Source organism: Alligator sinensis, unplaced genomic scaffold (genome assembly GCF_000455745.1).
Source record: "Alligator sinensis unplaced genomic scaffold, ASM45574v1 scaffold628_2, whole genome shotgun sequence".
In the NCBI taxonomy this organism is placed as follows: Eukaryota; Metazoa; Chordata; order Crocodylia; family Alligatoridae; genus Alligator; species Alligator sinensis.
The window spans coordinates 2,818,165-2,839,251 of NW_005841833.1; the positions used below are offsets into that span (position 1 = coordinate 2,818,165).

Below are 21,087 nucleotides of genomic sequence, written 5' to 3' on the forward strand. Positions count from 1 at the left end.
TTCCGTCTTTATTTAGACCAGCTAGCGGGCTTGCGCCGCTCTCCCTGCTTCCTGCCAACTCCGGGGGAGGGTGGAGACCGTCCTGAGGGCCCCCTCCGGCTGCCGAGTGGGTGGAGGTGCGTGGAAACCGGAGGCCTCGCAGTCTGGCCGCGCTCACGCCATCCTCCCAGCAAAGCAGATCCCGGCGCGGGGCTGGGAGCGGGAGCCGTGCCGGCGATGCTTCCCGTGCCGGCTGGCCCTCGAAATGCTTTGTCTGGGTTTCCTGTTCTCCCGCGCACGCGCGGATGCCTTTAGCCGGGTTTCGCCAGTCCCGGCTCTGCAGAGAGCGTGGGGAAGCCTTCTGCGTGGCCCCTTGCTCGGGCTTCAGAGGGGAGCGCTCCCTCTGCCCTGAACCGCCCGCAGCTCCCTGCAGATGAGACTGAGGCCCTGGTTTGTATGGCTTATAGCAGGGAAGTCACGGAGCTAGGCTCCTTTTCCTCTCCCTGCATCCTCCTTAGGTGCTGCTTTCCCTAGAGCATGCCAGTGCAAGGGATGCTGCTGCTGGCCGTCCCCGCTGTCCTCGTCCCAAGAGCAAAGCTCAGCCAGAGGCGATCACCCTTCAAATGTGAAACCTCTCCTCGCTGTGCAATACTTTGATTTGATTCTCTTACCCTGGGCATCACCGTGGGTGTGTAGGAGAGGACCCTCCCATCCATCTGAACTTCCCTAATCTTTATTGCATGACACCTACACAGAGAGCATCATTCAGAGCGCTCTCCCTTGCCGTGGGCCCAATGCCACTGGCTGCGCCCGCCGCCCTGCTTCCTTGCAGCCTTTCGCGGGTCCTGCGCAGCTGGAACAGGCCGACGGGTTCTTCTAAGCAGTTGTGTGCTGACCGCCCACTGCCCCGGGTGATCGGCTGGACCTTGGACTCGGGACCCTTTTGGTGTCTCCAGCCCAAGTTCCTCGCCTGGCTCCCGAACGGATGCAGCGGAAGCGAAGCAGGAGCGAGATTTGCCTGCCTCTGTCACTGGGGAGGAAAAGGATGATCTGGGAAATGGCCATCTGATCTTGACAGATGGTCCCTGCTCTACAGAGGGGTGGAAACCTCCTGTGTTTCCTGCTGTAGTGGGGGCCGTGATGTGCACAGATCTGGGCTTGGCACGCCGTCTTGGGATGTTTTCAGTCCATGCGTCTAACAAAGGAATCGGACAGACATCTCTTCTTCCCAGCTCTCCCAAACCTTTACAAAGGGGAGCTGTCGCAAAAGGGTCTCTTCCCTTCACTTGAGCTGCTCTCTCCTAAGAAGGGAGGCTGCAGTCACCTTAAATAAAGTCTTTGAGAGAGGCGTCTGCCGGCGGTTCCTTGTGCCTGTGACCGAGGGCTCGCTTTTATTAGCATTGTCCTTTACGTGCTTGGCTGCTTGCGCTGGCTTTAAACGTGTGGCATTTCCCTGGAAACCCCGAGCAGGCGAGGGCTGCCGGAGGCAGCGAACGTGTGGTAGGTGAACGCACGTCCAAGCGAAAACAGCTCCTCTTCCTGAACAATATGTCATCCTGCCAGTGGCGTGTTGCTCCGTCTCGCCGTTCACCCGTGACATCTGTAAGTCATTTGCAATCTCGGCCCTTCTTAATCAGCTGTCCCAGAGCCTAATCCCTCCAGGGAAGATGGAGAAGGGCCTGTCGATCGGAACGACGCACGTGTGAAATAAAATCAGCGCTCGCTGCTGTGACGGATCCGTTGAGTCCTTCCGTCTCCCCGCCATTTAAACAGGGTGCTGATGGAGAGGTTGGAAGGAAAATGATTTATGATTTACTGAAGTTGGGTTGCTATTCGAGGGGCTCTCGGTACTTCTGCGCTAAACCCTGCCTGTGAAAACATCTCTTTGAGGTTGAGACTTGGCACGTGAGGTTGAAGCCCAGAAGAGAAGTTCTTCCCCAGGTTGTTGGGGGTTTTTTTTGCAAAGCTCTTGTCCAGCTGCATGCGTGTCCTTTGCATTTTAGTGGGAAGAGACCATAATTAAGGCAGTGCTTTTCATTCACATTTTGAAGAAGCTTAGGAGACTTGAAAACACTCTCCCTTATTTTGCATCTCGATGCTTTGTATAGAAGTGGTGACTAGGGCAAATCAGTGGAATAAAGCCTGGCAAATAAGTGGAAAACCTGGCTCCTTGTGGTTTGGGGACAAATTGGCACGAGGGGACACTGGCCTGGCTAGCTCGGGGAGTTATTGCCAGCGGACTGGATTGCTCTCTGCCTTCCCTGCCTCCAGAGACGTATGCATGTATTTATGGCCACGCTGCTGCAGTTGAAGCTGGGATCCTAGTCTAAAACCTCGGGCACGTAACATTTACCTCCAAGCTGTAAAACCCAGATGCGAAATTGTGTTTTACAGAAGCAGCTTGAATTCAGCCCGCTTCCGTGATCTGCCCAGATTTACTCTTGCTCTTTCATCCATCCTCTTCCCTTCCTGCATTTTTAACAGCCCCAAACTGGTTCGACCTGACTTGAAGCAACAAGTAGAATTGCACATGACTCCTTTTGAAGCCTGTGAACTTGGCTTGAAGGTCACCTGGGGAGGGATTTGCTTTGACGGTGCTGGAGTCCTTCCCCGGCTCACTTCCCCGTGTATGACAATACCGTGTAGCCTGAGCTCAGTGGTCTAGGTCCAGCTGCAGAACAGTTCTCACTTCCCACCTACCTTGTCCCCCCTCCCTTAATTCTCCAGCAGTGATAACTTTATAATGATGATCAATAGCAGCTTCATCCAGAGGCCTCAAACTTCACACATGTTCACCCTCGGGACGTGGGTGCTATACCGATGTCCTTGGATTAGACGCTAAGGCGGCGGGGATGTTGTCAGGGACGTGTGGAGTCGGAGAGCCCACATCCCGAGCCCCCGGCTGTGAGCCCTGCACAAAACACTCATTTCTCATTTCTTCCCAAGCTCCATTGAGACCATTTTTGGTGGGAGAGACGAGGGTCCAGCCGAAAAACCAGCTGAGACTGCCGTTTTCAATTTTAGCAAGGGGTGCAGGGGTTTTCTCCAGAACGTCGGAGCAGCAGTCGGATTGTCTGCCGGGAGCTGAGCGCCCAATTCACTGGAATGGGAGTTAGCAATTTGTTTGTCTAAATAGCCGCTGTGTGAAAGTAGCTGATTGTTACAGCTGATTTTGTGGAGGATTCTGGGGATTAACATACATTTTCCAGTGCAAAACATCCCTGGAAACTACTGCGGTGTTAGAGTCCATTGTCGCCAGCCCTTCTCTCTCCCCCTTCTCGGGTCAGCTGTGAGCACATGGCACCAACAATGAAGTCATCCAGCTGCTGCATTTCTCATCTCCCGGCGGGCATGGGATAAACCTCTTCTACGAGCTATGCCAGGCTGAGGACTCCTGAAATGCTCCGAAGCATCCCGAGGGGTAATGCTGACTTCCAGGGCAGCACCAACACGGCAGCGAAACGCTGCCTCTCTTGCAAATCACACGTTGGTTTTGTGCACGATTCCCACTTCTTTCTCTCACTGCCCTAAAGCGCCCTGCGCACCGATAGGCAGTAGAAATAGTGCACGATGCATCCAGCTGGCACATGGTAGTGCCTGTGGATTTCTAGGGGACGCTAGGGATATTGATACGGCGGAAATATGACTCGAGCATTTAGATATAAGTCTCTTTTTGTTCTCACTGCAGTACATGACAATAGACATTTGGGGAGTAACAGCCCTCGTAAACTGGAGGATTAGCTATGGATGCCTTGGTTGGCTCACTGGGTGACTAATAGCCATTTGTCATGGTCATGAATGAGCAGCGCAAGTTCATTGCATCCTCCCCATATTTTTTATCCTCGCAGCCTCGTGTGTGACCATCTGGTGTAGCCAGAAGTGGGCGTTCTGCGGCCACCGCGGGCTTCCTCGTCACGGCCCGGAGTCTGCGGGACTGGGTTCATTGCAGGGAGAGTGGGAATCAAGTCCAACCGCCTCTCTCGGGGGGCGGAAGACAAGAAGCAGCAGCGCACGGCTAAAGGAGAAATCGGACGGGGCGGTTTGCATGTCAAACCCCTGTCTTTGTGCTCTAGCTTCCTTCCCCGAGCCCCTTCCTCAGGGTGCGCATCGCAGAACTGCTTTGGCTTGTGCACTCTGATGCCACTTCTCTATATTCAGCCATGATTTTACTGATTGCAGCGCAAAGTTGGAGGAAGCAGCTGTTGTCCCCACACTTTTTTTAACCGAAATCCATCCTATGACAAGTGGCGGAGGCACAATGATGAAAGACATTGAATTGATCTCCTAACGGTCTCCGTTTCGGGAACTATTTTTCTCCGTTATTTATCTACCCCGCGAGACTTAAGGACAGGCGTTTCCCTCCCGTCAGCCAATAGCTTTTGCTTTAGGATGTGTGAAGCAGCAAAATGCCCTTATTTGGTAAAGTCAACTTGCTACCTGCTGTCGGATCGCTGCTAACCTAAGCCACCGCAGCCTGCTAAAAACCTCCACCTTTTGACTTACCTTTTTGGGTTAACTTTCCTTATACGCTCGCCATGGAAGACAATCCAGCGAAATACCACAGATTGTTACCACGAACCATATTGCTGGCCCTAACTGGTAATGGATTAGGAAAAGGATTTGGTTTCTTGTAACTAATTTTAACTGGCATATCAACACTTGAGACTTACTGCAAATCCTTAACTAATTAAAAGATTACATTTAAAAAAAAAAAACCCAGCAAAAAACCCCAAACTGCTGGGATTATGGCAGGCTGCAAACCCGCTGATTTGGCATCCGAGATGCAAACTTTGCAGCAGGCTGGACTCGAACGTTGCTGCCAGACTTTATTTTTAAGAGTTTTAGAAACTTTGAATGTGGTCTTTTCAGTGGCTGTTCTCATGCCACGCTCCAAAATGACTGTTTCTAGCGTCTTCATCTCTGCAATAATGACACAGTCTGTATTTAATTGATGTGTTCAAGCACTTAGTGCTTTTCATGCATGCTGATTTCCCCCCCCCAACTAATGGTAGTTTCCCTACGGTGTCACTGGGAAGACTACTTGGTTTTCTCCAAATGGTGAGTCCACTGTAGGGCTGGGATTAGAGCGCAAGGGCTCCTTGTTCCCGCCTGTGTTCGTTCTGCTTGATGCTGTCCCGTGTGGTCTTCCCACTTCTCCTTGGGTGGGAAGTAGATCCAGACCAGCACGTCCACAAAAGGGCATCTCTTATAACGATGATGCCTTCTTTGATAAACCGGTGGAGAAAAAGCCCCAAGCTCCACTTCAACTCACCTCTGCCCCAGCAGGCATTAGGCTGTGTACAAGGGCAGATCTCACTGCTGCTTTTAGGAGCATCTCTGGGAAGAGTGCTAAGAGTCGACCATTATAGTCTACTATTATGGTTTCATTATAGAAGTGGTATAGAGACAGCCAGGACTCACACAGCCAGCAGAGAGCAGAGCGGGTGTGTGAAGTCGTTAAGTGGAGTTAAAACTGAGCCAGGCCCCTGTGTGCAGAGTGCTTTGGCAGGGGTGAAGCCCAAGAAAGCGTGGGCCTTTCCCCACCTGGAACCATACTTGACCCCAAACTGCTGGGAAGCACGCTGCAGACGCGAATATGGCAATCCACAACTTTTCTTTGAGGACGTTCCTATCTGGCCGCAAGGCTTCGTGATGCTCCTGCCCAGGCCACCTCCGTGCAGAGCGCCGTGGCTGGAGAGGGGATGTCCTGGGCTTGACTTGGGAGCGGGTAATGGGTTTCATTGTCCTGCAGCAGCGCGGCTGGCTCTGTTGGGAGAGCAATACGGTCGGATCAAAAATGTTTTTGAAAAGGGAACAGAAATGTTTTTGAAAAGGGAACCGCTCGGTCGAATGCGAGTGTGGAAACAGTGCTCTGCACAGCTCTTCCTCTTTGCCGAGGGCTTAGGAAAAACCCCGTGATTTCCGATGTACTGTGAAAACAGAGTGTTTTTTGTTTGACCGCAGCTCACCAGCTTCACCAAAATGATCAGGCCTCTTTTAGCTGTAGACCGCGCTTTTGGAGAGCGGCGCGGCCGTTCCTACCATCAGCCCTCACGCGCCTCTACATGGGCTTGCCTGGTTATTTTTACCGCTCCTGTTTTGTCAGGACCCTGCAAGATTAGTCTTTTGGACAAACGATAGCTCTGCTACTCTTCGGGGCGCCAGGGACCACTGCTTTCAATGTAAAAATTGGATGGCTGCGTGGTCAGCCACGGGAGCGGATGTGCCCTTGCGCTGGCTGATGCGTGCAGTCGTGCTTTCGAGAGCATGGCTTTTAGCCAGAATCCTTAATAATAAGAAATTAAATTGTGTGCCGGTGCCGCTATGCAGGTGTGTCCTGAGAGCATGGTCGCTGGCCAGTGCCGTGCAAACACTGGACACCCGCACGTGTGCAAACATCCCGCTCACCCTTTATCGCTCCCTGTCCCTTCACCTTCATAAAATGATGTATCCGAGCCCTCTCTCTTTCTCGGTTTGGGGCCAGCGCACCCTGATTTAACACATCCATATCCAAGCCCAATGTTGTCTCTGTTCTCCTGTTAAAAGGGCTTTGTTTCCATGTTTGCCATCCTGACATCTTCCATGTGACCAATCTGCATGATAACTCGTGCTCCTATACTGTTCACCTGGACCACGCTCCGGTGTACTTCTGCTGACTTTTTGACGGACTTTGCATTTACGTCTGAAGTGTTCGACTTGAGAGAAAGAAACCACAAAGTGCATCAGTGCTCTGGAAAAGTCTTGCCCCAAACCATTCCCCTGTATCTCCAGGGCAATAGCTACTCCATTTACAGGAGAAGAAGGATTTGTGCTCTGGTTTTTCCTTCTGCCCCCTGCAAAGGTACCATAGATGATACTGCGCAAGATGGATTATTAACCCGAGTCCCAGTTTTCCACCCTCAGTCATTTCCACGTTTACAAGTTCATTGAAGACGGTTTGCAAATTGTTGCCGAAGTGGTCATTTTGGCGATGGTAGAGTTGGGAACCAGGAGTGTCTGCCTTATTTTGGGCTCCCAAGCTGTTTTGCCGAATGGTAGCCAAGAAGGAAAGAAGGTGTCAGGAGTCGCTGTGCTCGGGTTTGCTTGGCTGACCAGGAGGACTTGTGTAAAATGAGTGTGTTTGGATCCGAAGTCACTATGCACAGGGCTGCTTTCAGACCACAGCACCTGACTGCACTAATGATGCTTCAAGATGGTTATAAAAACCCAGCTCCAACTTAGGCCCTCAGAAACTTCCCAGGCAGTCTCTTTTTACCAGGGATCCTGGTTTTCTCTGCTTTAAAAAATCCCCAATTTTCAGTTAAAAAAAAAAAAAAAAAAAGTAACCCCAAAATCCAAATTTCATGATTAAAATGAAACATCAGTATATATATGTCGTATATACATATATATCTCATATATATGAGATAGATATCTATCTATGTCTAGATATCTACATAGATATCTCTGTCTAGATATCTATATAGATATCTATGTGTATATATAGTGATGTTTCATTTTAATCATGGAAACGTGGATTTGGGATTACTTTTTTAACCAAAAACGGGATTTTTTTTAAATCGGAGAAAACCAGGATCCCTGCTTATTACCCTAGGATGAGTTTGCTGTCACAGTCACTCAGCTGGTTGAAGTCACGGTAGTCTGGTGTCTTGATTAGGCAGGTGGGAAAAGTTTGTAATTTAATGCCTTAGTTCAAACTGGGTTACCCGGCCCCACTAAGAGAAGACTGTTAAAAGACCCAGAACTGCTTGGTCAAACAGGCACCAACATAATCTGCAGCTAATCCTTGTCATATCCTCTTAGGCTCAGAAAATAACTTTATGCCTTCCTTAAGAATGGTTATACTTATTCGTTTACCTGTTTCAGTCTCATTCCTAACTACCCGTTCCTTTTGATTTAGCTCTTTATTTGGATTTGATTTGTCATGCAACTGGGAAAATGCAGCCCAGTGTTGAGAGATACTAGACTGTGAGTAATTCATTTTTTAAGTTGATCAGTTCAATGTTTTAACCTGTTGCTACCTTTAACATTAGAGCATGCAAAACGACTTAAGTAGGCTTTAACTCTGAGCGACTTCAGGGCGTCTGGTTTGTGTCAGGTTTTTAATTTTAAAGAGTTTCAGAGGCAACCGGAGGGGGACGTTGAAGCAACGCAGCATTGTCTGTGAAGCCTAAATTTAGCCGTTTAGGAAGTGGTTGCTGCTTGGTTTCGTAACTACATCAGCTCTTGCTCCTTTACAACAGACATCTCAGGGGGGGTTTGTTTTTTTACTTGGCAGCTAGGTTGTAAGGTTGATAGTCCTCAGGAGCTAGTATCCAGCCCCGTTCTATGTAGGAAGCTCTGAGTTGCAGCAGTTGGCTTCACGGTAATTAGGAGCAGACCTGAAGGTCAAGGAACGTCACCACCAAACAGCACAATTGACACTCGGGCTGCTGCATCCGTGTCATCAGATCAATTCAATTCAAATCTGGCCATGAGATTTCCTTACCATTCTTCTCGCAGACATTTTTGCTTTAAAAAAAGAAAAGGAAGAAGAATGGGGTCGGTTTGAAATCCAGCAAGTTTTAAAAAGAGAGTTGAAGGCGGTTTTGGGCACTTTACCTTCACAAACCTCCCATGCATTTTGCCAGCACTCAAATATTTATATCCCTTGTTTCCGTGGGATAGACATGAAAAGAGACACCGGTGGGATGACTTGCAATCAAGGAAATCCATTTTTTTTTCTTTCCTTTTCTTAATTTTTCGCTTGCAGCAAGCTCCGGCGTTCCTTGTGCCATTAGTATGTGAAAGCAATCGGTCGCCAGAGCGGTGGTTACAGCTGACAGTCACTTTACTGTCGAACCAGGAAGCAATTTGAATAATTGAACGAACTGTAAATTACTCAAATTCAGTCTCCTCGAATTCGGAAACAAACCTCTGCAGGAGTTAGTTTTCTTTGAAGATTTATAATTATGACGGGCTTGATTTAGGCAAATGCTCTAGAGGTTTGCTACATCCGTGGCAAACATGGTTTGCATGTGTTGTAGGTAGGCATGGAAGCTGTCTGTATAGTGGATCTTACCACTGTCTTGGTCTTACCCTGGTACCCGGTAGAGCAGCATCGTCATCAGCAAGTCGGCCCACTACAGAGGATGGTGGCTAGGCATTAGGGAGAGGGTTAACGGGATTTGCAATCATACTTCTTCCAGTAGAGGGGCAGGTGTATCATGGCGGGCTGGTGGGGCTGGAAGTCTGCATGTTTGTGGTCTGCTGCTTCTCTTCTGGGAAAAGAAGGCCTTGCTCTGCCTAGTTGCCTATCCAGCCTTTTCCACGAACAAGCTCAGTTCCCTTAAAATAAAAACACCCATCCAGCCTGGGGGAGTCAGTGACCCGAACACTCATCCATTTTGCCTGGAGTCATGGCTGGCCTCCACCAAAACCTTAGGGTGGCAAGATAGGAGCTGTGCTACCCCCTTGCTTTGCTGGGGATGTTGCTAAGGAAATGTTGCTGCTTGGCATTCCCAAGCATGAGTGTGGCCTTGTTTGTCCGGAGCATCTCCCAGTAAGACCCGTGGGAGCTGGGTGGCTATATACTGGTAAGAGCACAAATCCCCGTTGTTTCCTGCATGCGTGTGCACGCACGTCTCAAATTCGGAGGTTCTCAGCATTTAAGCAGGCCTGGGCTCGTGCCAGATAAGTTTCCATTGTTCACACGTGAGCTACGTAAAAGCAAGGCCTTAATGTACTGCGGGGTTTGGGAGGAGATGATGGAGAGCTGAGGACATGGTCTCCCTGATGCTGTGAAATGCCGTGCCAGGTGCATTGTCTGGGATTGGTGTGCACATCACAGCTCTCTCTCTTTTTTCCCTTTTAGACAGGTAGAATTGACAAGTCTTACCCGACGGTGTGCGGTCACACGGGACCGGTGCTGGACATAGACTGGTGTCCTCACAACGATCAAGTCATTGCCAGCGGCTCCGAGGACTGCACGGTCATGGTAAGTTCAGGCCATTGTATTACAAAGCCCAAGATCTGGGCGGTTTTGGAAACTTCCCTTGTTTCTGTACTCTTCAAACGAAGGCTTTTGGAGAGAGGGTGAGCAAGCTTTTATGGTCCTGATGTTTCATTGTCATCCGGAACAGCTCCATTACTGAGGCTTATTTCAGCGTAAAAGGTTGAGTGTACAGGTGACTTTCTGCTTTGAAAAACAGGTATATGCTTCCTGTGAAAATGTTCTACTTTTACGACCTGCTGGAAGGTCCTACCCAGCCATCAGGTGCAGGCTTTGGCTCCCAGGACTTTTGACAGCTGTGGGCATCCGGTATATATGAATACAGCAGATAAAAGTCTGGTCCGTGATTAAGCAATGAGAAAAATGTTTGGCGATGTCAAAATCCTGGAGGAAAGAAAGGTGTTTGACAGCCCATCACAGCTGCGTGATGGTGAGGGTGAAGCCTCCACGAGAAAATTTCCTCTCTGGGTGTGGGTACGGATGCTTTGCTAGGCTAAAAGGAGAAGTCTGGCGCAGAAGCACCAGGTCAGATAGCCTAGACTGGGCGTTGCAGTACTGCGTGATATTTATGCATGAAGTTCACCAAGTTGTTAGCTAGGAAGAAACCTGTATAAAGTCTTAAGTCCTGCCTGGAAACACAGTGGGACAATGGGATTTTGCAGTCTCACGCACATCCGTTTTTATTTCTTGCACTGCTCAAAAAGCTTAACCCTTTACAAGGACCGTATCTCTTCGTAGTGTCCTGCTGGGGGGTCTGATTTGGTGTAATTACCTGGTCTTTCCTCACCCTTTATAACCACGGGGGAATCTGTTGCGTTGCATTTCTGGAAGGCTTCTCTCCCCTCCTGACCTTGGGAGTTGGTTGCTGCCTCTGAGGGGTGAGGAGAAGGAAGAGAGCCAGATTAAGGGCTCCTACCCTACAGCTTCAACAGCGGAGGTGTGGGACCAGTGGAATAAGGAAGGACAAGGCCACTTGGTTTTATTACTGCGGCAGCCCTGGTTTTAGGGGCGATAGACTTTTGTTTCCTACATCAACAGGACGTGTGCACATGTCAAAACCTAGAGAGAATCCAAATTTTGCAGCTGCCAGCCTTGATCCCGAGTTGCTCCTGATGTTGGTGAGAGCGCACTGAACAATACGTGGCCCTCAGCAGTGACAGGCGTCCAATTCGGGGCATGCTAACGCTGCGGAACAATTTTAAGCATGTCCCCCTGCGCTGGTGTCGCTTTGAAGAGTCTTCAGCTTCGCTTAGAAACTTCATGTTGAAACCTTGTTATGGGGAAAGTCAAGTGAATCCTAGAGCTTCCCTTCTTTTCATCCTACAAGCACTGACAGTGACGGGGGCTTTCTTCCCCGCGGTCTTTGTTCGGGGACTGTACTGCCTGCGAGCTGTCTTGGAAGCCAGAGGCCGTTTGCAAAATGTACCGTGTTCTCATTTAAAAAAGAGCAAACAAACTTGCATTTGCGATGTTCCCCACGGAAGTGGACCGGCGTTATAGATTTCATAGACATTTGGGCTGGAAGGGACCTCGGAAGATCATCGAGTCCAGCCCCCTGCCCCGGGGGCAGGAAGTCACCTGGGGTCAAAGGATCCCAGTTCCAGCGTTCTGCGGGAAGCTGCAATAGAGAGGGCACGTGGAGTGGAGCAAACGTGCTTGGGAACATAGACATCAGCAGAATGAGCAGAGCCAAAGCTATTGCTGTTTTACAGGACCAGAAAGAAGTCTCTAATTCAAGGTGCCGCAGGAACCAGATTGGAAGGATCCAGAGGGATCCAGGAAGATCAGCTGCATGCGGTGGCAGCTTGCCCACCTGAGACCTGCTAACAGGAGATGGTTGGCCTTCAGCAAGTAAGGAAGTAGGGTACTTTACACAGGGCCTTCAAGACTGACACCTGAATGGACAGGTGTATCTACCGTAGACTAAGTACCGTCATTGCAAATGGTAAATGGGTGTTGGTTCACACGGTTTCAAAAGCAATTTACTTCTAATACTGACGTGTGTAGGGAGATGTCAGGGTGAATTGTATCAGGTGTGGAGTTGTCTCAAAGAGAAGTGACGGAGACCCCAAACCTCTTCAGACATTTTCAGCTGGGCAAGGTAGAGCTACAATGAAGGGAACAAGCTTGCTCTGGGTAGGAGGATGCGCTGCCCTAATGGATCGGTCTGTCGCTGACCGCTGTCTTGTCTGGGCCTTAGCAACTTAGCATCATGCTTTCTCCATTTGTCTTCATTAAAGGTTGCAAACCGCCAGCTTCCTGAGCCCTCTCTAAATGAGCGTGCAGGTATTATTTAAAAAAAAAAAAAAGTGTAGTTGTTCATCACCTCTGCACTCTTTGTGAGTAGCTGAGATGAATCAAGAAAATCGTACCTGCTATGATCAGGAGAATCGCAGATTCGGCTCAAGGGTATCCACTTTGCTTCTGAAAAATGTCATTTTTAATTATGGCCCATGAATCGGGGCTAAAAATGGTAGTCCAGTAAAGTACCCCAAGTCCCCAGTGGATCTCCCACTGATGTCAGAGGATGTTTTCAGGACATTCAAAGGGGGCAGAGGGGGTAAAAGCAAAGTACGTTTCATTATCATTGAGCTTCAAAATGTTCTTGCCCGGATGGACACTCCTGTTCCTGCTCTTTTTGTCATCACTTTTGCTGTTTTCTGTCTCTGTTCTCCCATTTTTCCCCAGCAGTAACGACCAAGTATTACACTTCCCGGGGTCCCAGTGATAAAAATAGTCTTAATTAGGTAGTTAATGGCCTGTGAAGTGTTTTTAGACCTTTGTTAACAGCCTGTTGAGATTAACGGGACTGAGGGTGCCTCCTTGAGCCATGTTTCAGGTTTTCTATGAGGTCGGTTGCACACGTGTTTTATAGGGTAGATAAACTTTGCAACGGGGAGAGCTAGAAGCTTGTTCAAATGAAAGCTCGGATGCTGTTGACTCGGCAAGTGCCCTGTGGGCGCTGGATGAACCTCGCTCAAGTCTGATAGCAGCTCTGTAGTTTAGTGCAGGCCACGGGGAGTCCTGGTGCCCCGGATCCTGTGTTCATTTAGCGGGTGATTTGCTTTATAATGCTTTAGGCGTTTGCCAAGCCCTTGTTGATCTGCATTGGAAAAGGGATCGGAGGGTGAAATCCAAGTGAAATGCGTGAAGTGCAATCTCAGGTATAAGCACGAGCATGTTCATGTTTTTAAATGTCTCGAGTCCAACTTGATACCTGCAACGCTGCCTTCATGACAGCAGCTGTACCAGCCTGAGCGAACACACAACCTGCAGCTTTGCTTTGGGTCGAAAGAAGGAGAAAAGCAGCAACAAAATCTCACAGCCTTCTCTGTTCTGCAGAAGCAGGCTCTTTAGGAGATGGGAGTAACCTGCTTCTTTTGTCTTTGCGTGGAAAAACCAGTGGCATTGGCACAGCCCAGTTTGCTTCCCTGACATTGGAAAGCTGAGCTACTAGATGCCTTCTGAACCAGCCACGCAGCCAGTGAAGAACTCGTCCGGGTTGGACTGGCATCGTTTAATCGCATGTAGTTGTGTGACTCTTCCAAAACTTCGCTGCAGGCCCCTCGGTGCATGGGTCACGGGCTCCGACTGAGTGCATGTGCTCAGTCTAACGGGATTGCAGTCTGACTGAGGCTCTAGGCCTTAATAGCAGGAATATAAAGGACTATCCTTTCCTACCTAATTTCTCTGCTCTTTCACTGAAAAATGGGATGAGCAATCCCTGCCCCATCTGCACTGAGCAATCCTTGCGCCATCTCCATTGCTTTCGGCAAGGCCCCTTTTAGGATGCAGATTCATTGCGCAGCCTCTTTTGGATATTCTCTCTGAAGAATGATTTTCTTGTGCCAATAAATAAGGAACTAGTTAAATGTTCATGTTGAAGCCCCTTCTGAACGACTGCAGTTCACTACGGCGGGGGGTTGTATTTTTTTTTTTAATTCAGCTGGAAAATGTTTGATTATTCAAGGGCCTATAGATAGCATTGAATGGCTTTGAAAACAGAGGAATTCATGTCAGCACAAGTGGGCAATGCTTTTACATAAAGGTGAGCGGCTGGTTTGTCAGCATGAAAACCAGCCCATGGAAGAGGGCTTGATTGGGCAAAGAATTTAATAAACTCTTCATCTACTGAATATTTCAAACACTGACCTAGAGCCCTTGTAATGACTGGAAGCATCGGACTGCCTGTCAGTGGACTGTCAATGGGTTTGGTTCTGTTAATGCTTTTACGGCCCTTACTGCCGTATCTGGACACCTGAGATGCCCAGGAAAAGATTTGTTCGGATGCCCAAGGAGGCACGTGGCACAACAAAGGGCCTCGTGCGAGAGCATGAGAGATTCTCCTCCTCCTCCAGATGCGCAAACGGAGGTACCGAAAGGCAAAGTCATCTCGCCAAGGCGATGCAGTCGTGGGTGGAGCTGGCACCTAGAACCTCAGGTCTTCAGACACAGTTCTTGGCTTCAGCCGCTACGTATAAAGCCTCGTCCTAGGCTGTCAGCTAAAACTGTACGTGACTATGAACATATCACCTCTAGTCCTGACTCGCCAAGCTCCTCTCTGTGCTGTGCGGAGAGTACGAGCAGAGCCGGCTATCAACGTTCGGGAAGGGTGCAAAGGAAGTGGCGCTGCAAAATGGCAGAAGCATCCTTCCCCTAGGCGCTGGGCTGCAGAGTGCCAGCTCATCACGGTTTCACTTCCTTTTGCTGCAGGTGGTTCCAGAGGCTCTGACAGAAAATGGAGGTGGTAGAAATTGTTCCTGAGGTCAAAGAAATGGATCTTGCAAGGTCCCCTTTGAGTCTGTTATTCTGGGTGATCAGCTAACTGGGCCCTGCATCCAGCGTGGAAGCTCCCTGGCTTCCCCTGTCTCTGATTTCTTCCCGTACCGATGAGATGCTGCACCCTGAAGAGGAACCCTGACCTTTTACTCTCCCTGGTTTTGCAATACCAAGCAGGATTACGAGGCCAATCGTGTCTGTAATCTGCAGAGGATTACACTGATCTGCAGCTGCTGTGAAATGCAAGTGGCTTTTCCCCTTCCCAAGTTCCCCTTGTCTCAGCATTTGCCTGCCTATAGGTTTTTATTATTTATTTCCCCGGTATTTATGAGTGCAGGACCCCAGTGCATAGCTCCTTCTTGAGCTCCTCAGTGGTAGCGAATTATTTCTTTGCTGGAAGCTCTGCTTCGCAGGTTTTTTCCCCCCAGAAAGCAACTGGAGGGGGTGTAGAGCAGGGGTATCAGATGGTGCCGGAGCTCCAGTAGAGAGACATGGTCGTGGCTAGAGAGCGTCTCTTGTCTTTCGGGTTTGAGTCTGGCCTATGTTAATACAAAGGGGAAATTGTTTCTAGCTGATAGCTCTTCCACCGCTCCTGAATGGAGTAAGTTTGACCTTGATGACGGATATCTGCCTGACGGATAGGCAGCTGGCTCTCTTGGCAGCATCCCCAGAATGACCAGAGCCGCGTTGGACTGTGAGACTGGCCTGCCCTCTGTTCCCGGGCAGTGCATGAAGCATTTGGGGACTGTTGGTAGGAAAGGCCTCGCACAACATGACTATAGTCTGTGCAGATATATTGATTTTTCTATAAAAAAACCAGCACTTAGGGTGAGATGCTAGAAGCAGCACCCCTGTTAAACCTGTCGCCACCCACGGGGCTTTCTTCTGGTTCCCAAAGCTGACGGTGCAGAGCTGTCCCTCGACTGTAGCATGGCCGGGTGCGCTGGGCAGGCGAGGGCGACGGGCAGTGCAGTCGGGGCGCTCCTCTGTCTTGCTGCACAGTGCTTTGCCTCTCGCTGCCTTTGCAGTCAGGGGTAAAGCAATCAGGAGGCCTGGCATCCTGGTCAAAAATGGCTAGCCACGATGTCTCGGTATCCCCCCTGGTGCTAGCCTTTTTTCCTAATGGGAAGGCGGACAAATTCAAGGAAGAAATGAGAGAGACTGTACAAGCTAGGGTTGAGAAGCGGGTTGATTGACCGGTCAGATATTGTCAATTGACTGCATATTTTTGACCGGTCAAAGATTACAGCAACTTTACATACAACTTCTTTCTTCGGGTAGTTTTCTTGACAGAAATATGATTTGTTTAAAATTGTTTTTTGACACATTTCTTAATGGAAAATTTGTGCTTTTTCTATGTATTACGTGCATTAGCAATTTTTTTTGACCAGTCAATTGACCAATCTTTATTTGACCGGTCAAATACCCAGCCCTAATGCAAGCTACAGTTAAGGCTCGGGCATTCAACGTGGCGACAGCCCAAACCTCAGCGCTGGCTCCCGAGGGCCTCTGCAAGGATGCGCAGCGATCTTTCCCAGGCAGATGTGGCCTTGAGGAAGCAGCGTCAGTGATCAGTGAAAATCCATGTCGGGTTATGTCGAGGTGAGCGGATTTGCTTTGAGCATCTTTGCATCTCAGATGCATCCTCGGAGGGGGTGGCGTACAGCCCCCTTGCTCTGTGAGGGGAGAGATGGAGATTAGCACTGAAATCCGTGCTGCCCTCGCGGCGTGTCTGCGTGTGCCCACTTCATTTTCCAAAATCCACTTGAATTACATCTCGTACCAGCTGACGGAGGACCTGGCTCTGACGCTGTACTGTCGAGTATTGTGGGAAGGATCTGAGGATCTGATTCCTTCTGGGGGGAAAAAAATAAAACAAAACCCCAAACAATAGAAGATGGAAACAATTTGCCGTTCTGCTGCCATCTATCGATGTGTAGTTACCATCGCTTGGCGTTTTGTGTCTTTACTATATATAGGTCAGGCTGGATTCAGGAATGAATGGCCAGTAGTGAGTCACTGTCCTGATTTGACGTGAAGGACTCGAAGGAGCCTGATCTTTGGTGGTTGGGCTTTCCTCCCTTCGAACGGGACCTTCTCGCCGTGGGAAGAGACCTCTTGCCCCACACGGATCCCACAAGGGGCTGGAAGGGAAGAAAGCCAGCGGTGCTGTTTGCATGGACGATGCCGACGCACCTTTCTAAGCTTCGCTGTCACCAGCCCTTGCTCCCTGCATGAATCCACAACAGGAACCGGACTTCTAATTTGACGCTGAAACCAGCGGGCAAAGCTGTTTAATCCACGCACAGCTGCTGTTGTTAAAACTGGAAACCCAAACTCTGAAATGGCTGCTTGATCCTTCCCAGAGAGGACAACTGCAGTTCAGAAATGCACCAGCTGCTCAGAGGCACTTCTGAGATGCAAGACAATTTCTTTGAATCCCATGATCCAGGACAGTGCCTTTATTTAAAGGGACGTGGTTGACTCTTTAGGCAGGAGAAGGATGGAGATGTGAACTCGTAGCATCCCCATCTGCAGAGAGATGTACCAGGGGCTAGTGAATGGTTTCCCCCATCTCTCCTTTCTGGCTCAGTTCACAGGGGCCAGATATTACCGATACCTCAAAGAGAGGAGCAGTATGTGTCCTAGAGGTGATGGCTGTCCTGTAACTCTTTTCCCCTCCCTCTTTGGCAGGTGTGGCAGATTGCAGAGAACGGCCTCACTCTCTCCTTGACGGAGCCCGTGGTGGTGTTAGAAGGCCATTCGAAAAGAGTTGGCATCGTGGCCTGGCATCCGACCGCGCGCAACGTGCTGCTCAGTGCAGGTAGGAGGCGTCAGGGTGGTGAATGAGAGGTTCTCCCGCATGTCCTTCCACGCCGGGTCGCTCTGAGCAGCATTGTTGAGCCCCTGGCACCTGCTCCCTGGCACAGGGCGAGTCAGAGCAGTGCCCGTGCAAGGAGCTTTGGCTCGGAGGCACAGCCCGGACTTGGAGCGATGCTGCATTTCTTCTGTGCATTGGGGTGTTGCCAACCAGCCGCTTTCTGCGGTGAGCGCTTTGCACCCTTGGGCAGTTATCTGAAGGAAGCTTAAACCACTGCAGATTTTATTAATCGACCAGTACAAAGGTCGTTCCAGGTTCAGCTGCTCAAGTTTCCCCACCATGCACACACGCTTGCTTTTAACAACAGCTTAATGCATTTCTCCTTCCCCTTTCAGATTCCTATGGAAAGACGTGTCACGGTAACTAGTGATTACAGAGTAGGGCAGCGCTCTGTCATTGGTGCTGCAGAGAGAGGTCATAAGCACGTGCCTCAGAGGCCCCCTCCCTCCCCCCAGTCCCCTCGTTGCCAGCCTCCTCGTTAGTAACGAGCACTAGAAAGTTTCTAAAAGCAATTTCAGTTTGTCGTGGGGTCACCGTGTGAACGGGGGTGCTGGAAACCCTGTAGCAAGGTGGGTCTGCGGCAAGAGCTTGTCTAGCGCAGGTGTTCGGGAGAGCAGCTGCTGCACGCTGGTGGGCACATCTGTTTCCAGTGGTGGTCTCGCATCAGCCTCTGGCTCTGAAGGTGCCGCTGACCTGGTTTCACTCCCAGGTGGTCAGTGCTTGAGGTCCTGCCTCCAGGAGAGAACGATGCCAATTTAATTGAATCTGTGTAGCCCCTTGGGAAGGCTTTTCCTGTTTTGATTTGAAACGGTCTTACTGAATTGGGTGCAACTTTATAGCAATCGTGTTGAGAGTCTCCATGAAGAGTCTTGTGGATCTGTCTCCATAGCTCCTGGATAGGCTTTCCCCAAACGTTGGTGTTTAGCATTTACTAAAACATCCCCTTTATTATCTCTGTCTATATGGCAAGGTTCAGTTGCAGGTGTTTCTGGATGGGAGAATACGGTGGGGGGAAGGTGTGTTTTGCTGTCCAGGTTGTCCCTGGATGGCCCGTGGCAATGATTTCTTAACATGACCTGAGTCTGTACAAAGCTTTGGCTAGACTTAGGTCTGGACGTCTGTAATGGAAATGAACAGTTTTGACTGAATTTTCCCTAGGTCCCCTGTGTGCTATCTCTGCAGAGGCAGACCTAAACAGAGTTTTGATTGAGAGTATTGGTAGGCCTTTGGGGGCCGGGGCTGGCTGGGTTTGACCCATACAATCGCTTGCATCTTGGGGTCTCGCTGAGGCCGCTTGTGTCTGATGGAGCTCCATAGTCCACAGCATCCTTGTAGTACAAAAGGTCGCCTTGCTTTTAGCTTTGGAAAGGTCCGGGTAGACTGGAGGGGATCGGGGAGAGAGATTGAGAGCCATGGTTTTACGGGTCAAAAGCCGCACTGGCCAGAACACATTTGGAATATTTCTTCAGGACGGGAACAGGTGTAACATTTGAAACAGTCCAGAGGGCATGTGCATCTGTCTGTCTGTCTGTCTCCCCATTTGGGGCGCTCTAGAAATGGCAGAAGCACTGCAAAAACAGCCCTGAAGGGCATGGGGGTTGTAGGTCTGTCCATAGCTGAAACATTCGCTGACAACAGCGAGTTGTGGGGCGAGGTGGGCACGTTGGAGGGGAGGGACCGAATCCAGCTAGATCTAGACAGGTTGCGGGGGTGGGCGGGTGAGAGTAGGATGGAGTTCAACACAGACAAGTGCAAGTTGCTGCATCTAGGGAGAAGGGACCAGCAATGCATCTATAGGCTGGGAACACCCTTCTGGTCAACACGGCGGCAGAAAGGGATCTTGGAGTCATTGTTGACTCCAGGATGGACATGAGCCGCCAATGCAAGGACGCGGTCAGTAAGGCTAACGGTACCTTGTCGTGCATCTACAGATGCATCATGAGCAGGTCCAGGGAGGTGATCCTCCCCCTCTCTGCAACACTGGTCACGCTGCAGCTGGAGTACTGCATCCAGTTCTGGGCGCTGCACTTCAGGAGGGATGTGGCCAGCATGGAGAGGGCCCAGAGGAGGGCCACTCGCACGGTCAGGGGGCAGCAGGGCAGGCCCTACGTAGAGAGGCTAAAGGGCCTGAACCTGTTCGGCCTCCACAAGAGAAGGCTGAGAGGGGATCTGGTGGCTGTCTATACACTCACAGGGGGGACCAGCAGAAAATAGGTGAGGCTTTGTTCCCCTGGGCACCACCTGGGATAACAAGGAATAACGGCCACAAATTGATTGAGAGCGGGTTCAGGCTTGATATCAGGAGACATTACTTTACGGTTAGGGCTGCCAGGCTCTGCAATGGGCTCCCAAGGGAGGTGGTGCTGTCTCCTACCTTGGGGGTCTTCAAGAGGAGGTTGGATAGATGTCTGGCTGGGGTGATATGATCCCGGCACCCGTTCCTGCCCAGGCAGGGAGTCGGACTTGATGATCTGTTCAGGTCCCTTCTGACCCTAGAAACTATGAAACTATTACATTTTTGTGGCACTTCAAAGTACACCTGCTCCTTGAAATGCCTTGCATATCGGGTGCGTCCCCAGTCTTGGTGCATTGGGTGAAATGCAGCTGAGGACAGGGCACTTTGCGCTCGTGCACCTTCCTCAGCACCCTTGAACCTCCCAGGTTTTCACCTCGTGCCTCACTTGTGCCCAAGACCTCTCCTCCTCTTACGTGGCCTTCTCATGCTCTTTGACAGTCCTTGCATGCATCTCCACGACCACCCCATGCGCTTCTCCCCGGTGCTCCTGTGCAGCTGTGTCCTCACCCTTCTCCATGGGCCTTGCCCTTCCACAACCTCCTTCCTCTTCTTCACTTCCTTATCCTGCTGGCTGGCCTGTGAAACCAGTGCCTGCTCCATTAGCCCACTTCCCCTCCATGGCTGTGGGCCAGCACACAGCTGGGTGTTGGTTTGCCTGCCTGGGCCTCTCTTCTCCAGCTCCTCTGTGCATGCACCTCAGGTGTTGCTACAGCACGGTGGTCCCAACACTATGCCCTGGGCCACCGTTGACCTGTCAGCCGCAAACGCCTTGCAGGCGTCATACTTGATCAAAGTAGAAATGCTCCCACGCTTTGCAAAATCTCACTCCACGGCTGTGGTGCGAGCAGGTGGGCGCTGGTTGCCCAAGTCCCCTTATCTTGTCAGTCATCTTTGTGGTCATCTCCTCCTCTTCCTCTTCCTGCTTCATCACTTCTCAGGGTGTCCGGCACTGAAAACAAATCTAAAATGCTACAGAAGGTCTAAAACGCCCAAACCCAAGTGTCTGTAGAAGAAACGTGTCAAATCAGCCCATTTTTACCGCAGAATTTCCACCGCTCTGTTCCCGGAGGGCTGACCGAGTCGGTCGTACGCTGGAAAGCAGTGCCGTACCGAACCTGTGCTGGCTGAAGTGATGGACACCTCTGCCATCAAGTGTCTGGG

At 50.3% G+C, this 21,087-nt stretch overlaps 1 protein-coding gene across 5 annotated transcripts in view; it reads left to right on the forward strand.

The window, feature by feature from the left end:
* The window catches only part of CORO1C (coronin 1C), a 68,063-nt gene that overhangs the window by 34,424 nt on the left and 12,552 nt on the right, over positions 1-21,087 (forward strand). For all 5 annotated transcript variants that reach the window (XM_025198604.1, XM_025198612.1, XM_025198618.1 and 2 more), the window contains 2 exons: positions 9,833-9,955; positions 17,444-17,573. In XM_025198604.1, coding sequence (XP_025054389.1) covers positions 9,833-9,955; positions 17,444-17,573 — 253 coding nt within the window. The remainder of the gene's footprint in view (positions 1-9,832; positions 9,956-17,443; positions 17,574-21,087) is intronic.